The 5,151-nt window shown below is 33.3% G+C and overlaps 1 protein-coding gene across 1 annotated transcript; it reads left to right on the top strand.

The window, feature by feature from the left end:
- On the top strand, nucleotides 1-4,388 carry LOC134239401 (out at first protein-like). Its single transcript, XM_062721573.1, has 4 exons — nucleotides 1-233; nucleotides 670-810; nucleotides 1,473-1,650; nucleotides 1,799-4,388. The coding sequence occupies exons 1-4, from the start codon at nucleotides 33-35 to the stop codon at nucleotides 2,074-2,076; spliced, it is 798 nt and encodes a 265-aa protein (XP_062577557.1). The 5' UTR covers nucleotides 1-32; the 3' UTR covers nucleotides 2,077-4,388.
- The last annotated feature ends 763 nt before the right edge of the window (nucleotides 4,389-5,151 follow it).

A 5,151-nucleotide genomic window follows, 5' to 3' on the forward strand; every position in this document is an offset into this window, starting at 1 on the left:
ATGATTGATTAAAAACTTAAAATATCGTAAAGATGTTGCTAAACCCCGTGAGTTTTGTGGCATTAGTTATCTCATTACCAGTTACATTTTCACAACTGGTCGTAAATGTTAAAAACAAAGGGGGCGATGTAATAAGAGAAGTTATTTCGGGCAACACGACATCCGATGTAGTGGAGCTGCAATTTCAGAATACAGACGGCACACTCATCAATCAGTTCATCGACTTCAAATCGGTGAGATTATTTTGACTGGGGTCAGGTAGTTGGATTTTTATCTTTAAAGGAAAGAAGATGAATAGCACTGTTTTGGTTGAATTCAGGTCACCATTGTCAGGTCCACTATATATGTTTAGCTCTTAGCTAAATCTACCTATATAGCTGAAAACTAATACTGCTTCATTATGCCACTCTTTGTATGCTTTTCATAACAGAAACTTATTCTGAAATAGCTAAATAAAGCTATATTATGCAGGTAAGGAAAGCTCTAAAGCTAAATATAGTGATTTTCCTGGACCTGATTGTTTTTCTGTGGTGATGCATTGTCAGTTTCTATTGCTGCTTATTCCATTTTACATCACTATACAGCAATGAATTTAAAATTTAATAATTACTAATGTAAATACATATTTAAAAAGTAAATGGATTCTAATGACCTATTTCTACCCTGCAGGAAGTGCAGATTTTCCGTGCCTTTGTGCTGAGAGAGGAGGAACTTGGATTCTCCAGAAATAAACCCATTACTTTATGCTTTGTGTCCAGATTTAACAAAAATGAGTTCATTTCTTCTGACGCGATGTCAAAACTCCGGCAGGTGGGTTATCTGTTTCACAATTTATTCACACACTAATGCATCTTAGAATTAGTTAGAAACACTCTTTATAAAATTGATTGTATTACCACTACTTCCCTATGCATGGTGTAAAAATATGTCTCATGTTATGTCAAAACTCAGGCAGATGGGTTATCTTTTTCTCAGTTCACTCACACATCTCTTTAAATTAGTTGATTTGAACGTACACAATGTATTTTATTGTAATTTAATTATGAAGGGATTGGGCACAAATTCTGGAAACTTATAAAACCCTCTCCTCTGAATTAGTTAGAAACACAGCCTTTATAAAATTGATTTCTAAAATCATTCCATGACCACTTCTCTTTGGATATTGTCATATTATTGCAATGTTTTAAAAGGAGAATACTAGATTTGAAATGAAGGCAAAAAGAATTCAAGTAAATGTGTAGACTTAAGTATTATGACTGTAATACATGTAATTATAAGTGAATCTTTTCTGTCAAGTAAAATTTAGCATTACAATAAAAAAAATTTACTTGTTCAATAGTTTATGAAAAAGTACACAAATTCTGGGACCAAATTTCAAAATATCCTTAAATGAACATAGAATTGATAATTAATTTTATTAATGTTGATTTGTACATGTTTCTATTTATTATGTGGTTTTTTTTTAATTAAAGAAAAATCCGAGCACGATTCGTAGCCCGGAGGAGGAGAAAGTTCCTGAGATGCACATCATGGATCTACGGATGGACCTGAGAAAAACAAATGTCCTCAGTCCATACATACACAAAGTCTGCCAGGATGCCAATCTGACCACCTACACCAAGGAATCAGACATCAGAATGTGGTCACAAGGTAATTATTCTAAAATGAAAATCACTGAATGACAAAAGTGTGTGCTTAAAGAAAGGGAGGAAATTCAAAACCTTGAAAAAATCTATTCATTCTAAATGAAATTGAATTGTCTTTCCTGGGTAAGAATTGTAGGATTTGGTATTTGTAGCACTGGGTCAGGACTTTGATTTACTGATGTCCACCTCTAAGCAGACCCACCCTGGGAAGTTTGCTAACTGTAAGGACATGGCTAACCTGACGTTGCCTTGTCTGTGTCACTATCACATCTGTGTCGGCTGGTATCCGTGTGGACTGAAGTACTGCCGAGGAAAAGACTCCACGGGTCGATACGTCAGTTATCGCTGTGGGATCAAGACCTGTCGTAGATTTATATCCTATGATTTTGTGGCTGAGAAGAAATATAACTGCTTATGGGATGATGTGTGATATATAGAGGATATCTATATTGTGTGATTTGATATTGGCTTTATCCAACGAGTTGAAATGGTGTATATATTCGCGAGGCTTGCGAATATTCACCATTTCAACGAGTTGGATAAAGCCAATATCAAATCACACAATTATAGATGTTCTATTTATCTCATACGACTTTCGTTTTAACAAAACTTTGAGACTTCCCCTGCGAAACTACATGAATGACTGCCAAAATCAAATTGATGACGTATAACTTGATGACGTAGCACCGTTGATGTTTACATGCGTCGAGAGAAAGTAGATCGAGTTCAAAATTTAGAATATTTGCTATCTGTGTCTTTGAAAACATCATGTGAAAATTGCTGGAGCTTTACATCAAACGAACTTCTGACTGAAAGTTGTTAGGACTATGGGGATCGTGAAAATCAACTCTTTTTACGATGGCAGTACAAATCGTGCTAGGCAAGGCTAGGGGCCTAGACTTTGTCTAGATTGTTTGCTGATCCATGGTAAGTTGCACCTACATTACTAGGTAGGCATACGTAGTATAATATAAGAAAGCATTGTTAAAGATGTCAAAGGAGTCTTATAACAACAACTTAACTGGTACATGTAGGCTTTACTTTCTCCGAAAACGATCTAAGAGGGGGGGGGGGGTAACATCTGTCTTCAAATAGCCAACAGGTTCCTTGATAAAATAAGACACTTCTTTGACATCTTGCTTTTAACGATATTGCTACCCTTTATCATTCATTTTATAAGGGCAACAATTTTCACAAATAAAAGTTTCAATAAAATAAAATCTTGAAGCGAGGGTTCGTGTCAAAACCGGAAGTGCTATTGATAAAGCATCTACCCGTTGATAAAGCATAAGTTTATCCAACGGCCTGTATCACCAACACGTATGAGATAAAATGGATTTTGTATATTTATTTAAAATTTTATATGCTTCCATTTCTGATAGGATTGTCAGGTAAATATTTGATGCTAGAAGTCATGTATACTTTAATGGCTGCTCCTGTATCCACAATTTATTTTACACTCTGTTTAATGCCTTATAAATTGTGAAAACTTTTGTTTTAAATTGAGTTCCTCTACAGTTAACTGGTTTTATTATTGATTTTTACATAATTATTAATTTTTGATAATATGTATACACAGTCTATGTTTTACTTTGATGAATGGGAATGAAGACTGATTTATATGATTTTGTGAAAAAAAGAGACCATCCTATGTGAGACTCATTCACAAAATAAAAGTTAAAGTTGCATGTAGTTTTCTTGATAATTCTGTAAAAGTAATTCCCCAAATACAGAATGTGATAATTTTCTGTACATGTATTTCGTATTCTCAAAATTCTCACTTCACCCATTATTTTATTTTTAAATGATCAGCTTTTGCTCTTGAAGAATAATGTAGAAATATGTTTTGAACACATTTTTGTAATTTATATTCATGGTGCTACTTGTATTTTGAAATTGATTTTTTTTTAAATAACACTTTTATATTTTAGTTTTGGGCACTGTAGTTTGATGAATTAGTTTTACATTTCAAACCACTTGAAAACCAAAGGAAAACACACTTGACAGTGTAGTTATTGTAATTTTTTTTATATAGATGATTATGCATGTTAGTAATTTTAGGCTATACAAAAGGACTTAACATTATGAGAGAAATCTAAAAAGTTTTAGAACATAACCCATTTCTCCATCCAATTACCATTTGCTAGACTTTCTGTTTAGTAAGGCACTTAATCTTTAGGAATTTTCTATGTTTTCAGTGCCATTAAATTTTAATTGACAACTTTGATAAATGAAGACAAATAAGAGAAAAATTGAATTTGCACAGAAATTTATTAGGATTAGCAAATGGGATACAGTAAAACTCGTTTAGTACAAACACAGATATTACGAATACACAGATACATGTATAGCAAAGTTATCTTGGATCCCCAACTAAATGAATTCATTGAGTTCCTTGTACAGATATAACAAATTATTGATATAGCAAAGTAATTTCATAAGTCCCTGTGACTTCGTTATACTAGTAACCGAGTTTTACTGTATGTTCTATTTAAGTTCATAGTAAGTAAAATGTTAGCATCTAAGAAGGAGTTTGATCATTTCACTGCATCAGCTCCTTCTTAATACCAAAATTTTACTTGGTATGATCTTATCATTACTTAAAATGTATCATGTTGATCTATAATATATGTGCCAAATATTGCCTAACTGGTTGTATATGTAAATATTTATGCAATGATTTATGAATTACATGTATATTATACTTTTTATATGCACAAAGTATTAAAATATTGCAGAGAACTCCATGTTTATTGCTTCTAACAAACAATTATTATATTTGAACTTTGGCAACTTGACCTTTTGGTTATATCAAAATCAAAGTTAATTTAAATTATGGGGCCCAAACTAATTCTGAATACATATTTCATTTAGCTGGATATGTTGACATGTTTGAGAGTCGAATATTTATAGTTGTCCTTTACTTTTGATAGGTTGACAGTCTTGAAACCAAGTTTGACCACCTGTACATGTACTATAGGAAAACGGCTTTTTCTGTAGTTTTTTTGCTCACCTGAGCCAAAGGCTCAAGTGAGCTTTTCTGATCAAAATTTGTCCGTTGTCTGTGGTCGTCGTTGTAAACTTTTCACATTTTCATCTTCTTCTCAAGAACCACTGGGCCAATTTCAACCAAACTTGCTACAAAGTATCCTTGGGTAAAGGGGATTCAAGTTTGTTCAAATGAATGGCCACGCCCTTTTCCAAGGGGAGATAATTATGAATTAGAGAAAAAATAATGGCATTTTTAAAAAATCTTCTTCTCAAGAACCACTTGGCCAGGAAAGATGAAACTCATGTGGAATCATCCTCAGGTAGTGTAGATTCAAGTCTGTACAAATCATGACCCCCGGGGCTAGGGTGGGGCCAAAATGGCCATCAAAGTTTTACATAGGAATATATAGGAAAAATCTTTTAAAAAATCTTCTTCTCAAGAACCACTGGGCCAGGAAAAATGAAACTCATGTGGAATCATCCTCAGAAAGTGTAGATTCAAGTTTGTTCAACT

The sequence above is a fragment of the Saccostrea cucullata genome, unplaced genomic scaffold, assembly GCF_032062105.1.
Source record: "Saccostrea cucullata isolate Sc308-1 unplaced genomic scaffold, CSIRO_AGI_Scuc_v1 ctg344, whole genome shotgun sequence".
Taxonomy (NCBI): domain Eukaryota; kingdom Metazoa; phylum Mollusca; class Bivalvia; order Ostreida; family Ostreidae; genus Saccostrea; species Saccostrea cuccullata.

Excerpts from the sequence above, each read along its gene's own strand:
- LOC134239401 (XM_062721573.1), top strand. The coding sequence starts at position 33 with ATGTTGCTAAACCCCGTGAGTTTTGTGGCATTAGTTATCTCATTACCA. Across the intron at positions 811-1,472 it reads CGATGTCAAAACTCCGGCAG|AAAAATCCGAGCACGATTCG; the intron begins GTGGGTTATCTG and ends TTTTAATTAAAG. Across the intron at positions 1,651-1,798 it reads CATCAGAATGTGGTCACAAG|CACTGGGTCAGGACTTTGAT; the intron begins GTAATTATTCTA and ends TGGTATTTGTAG.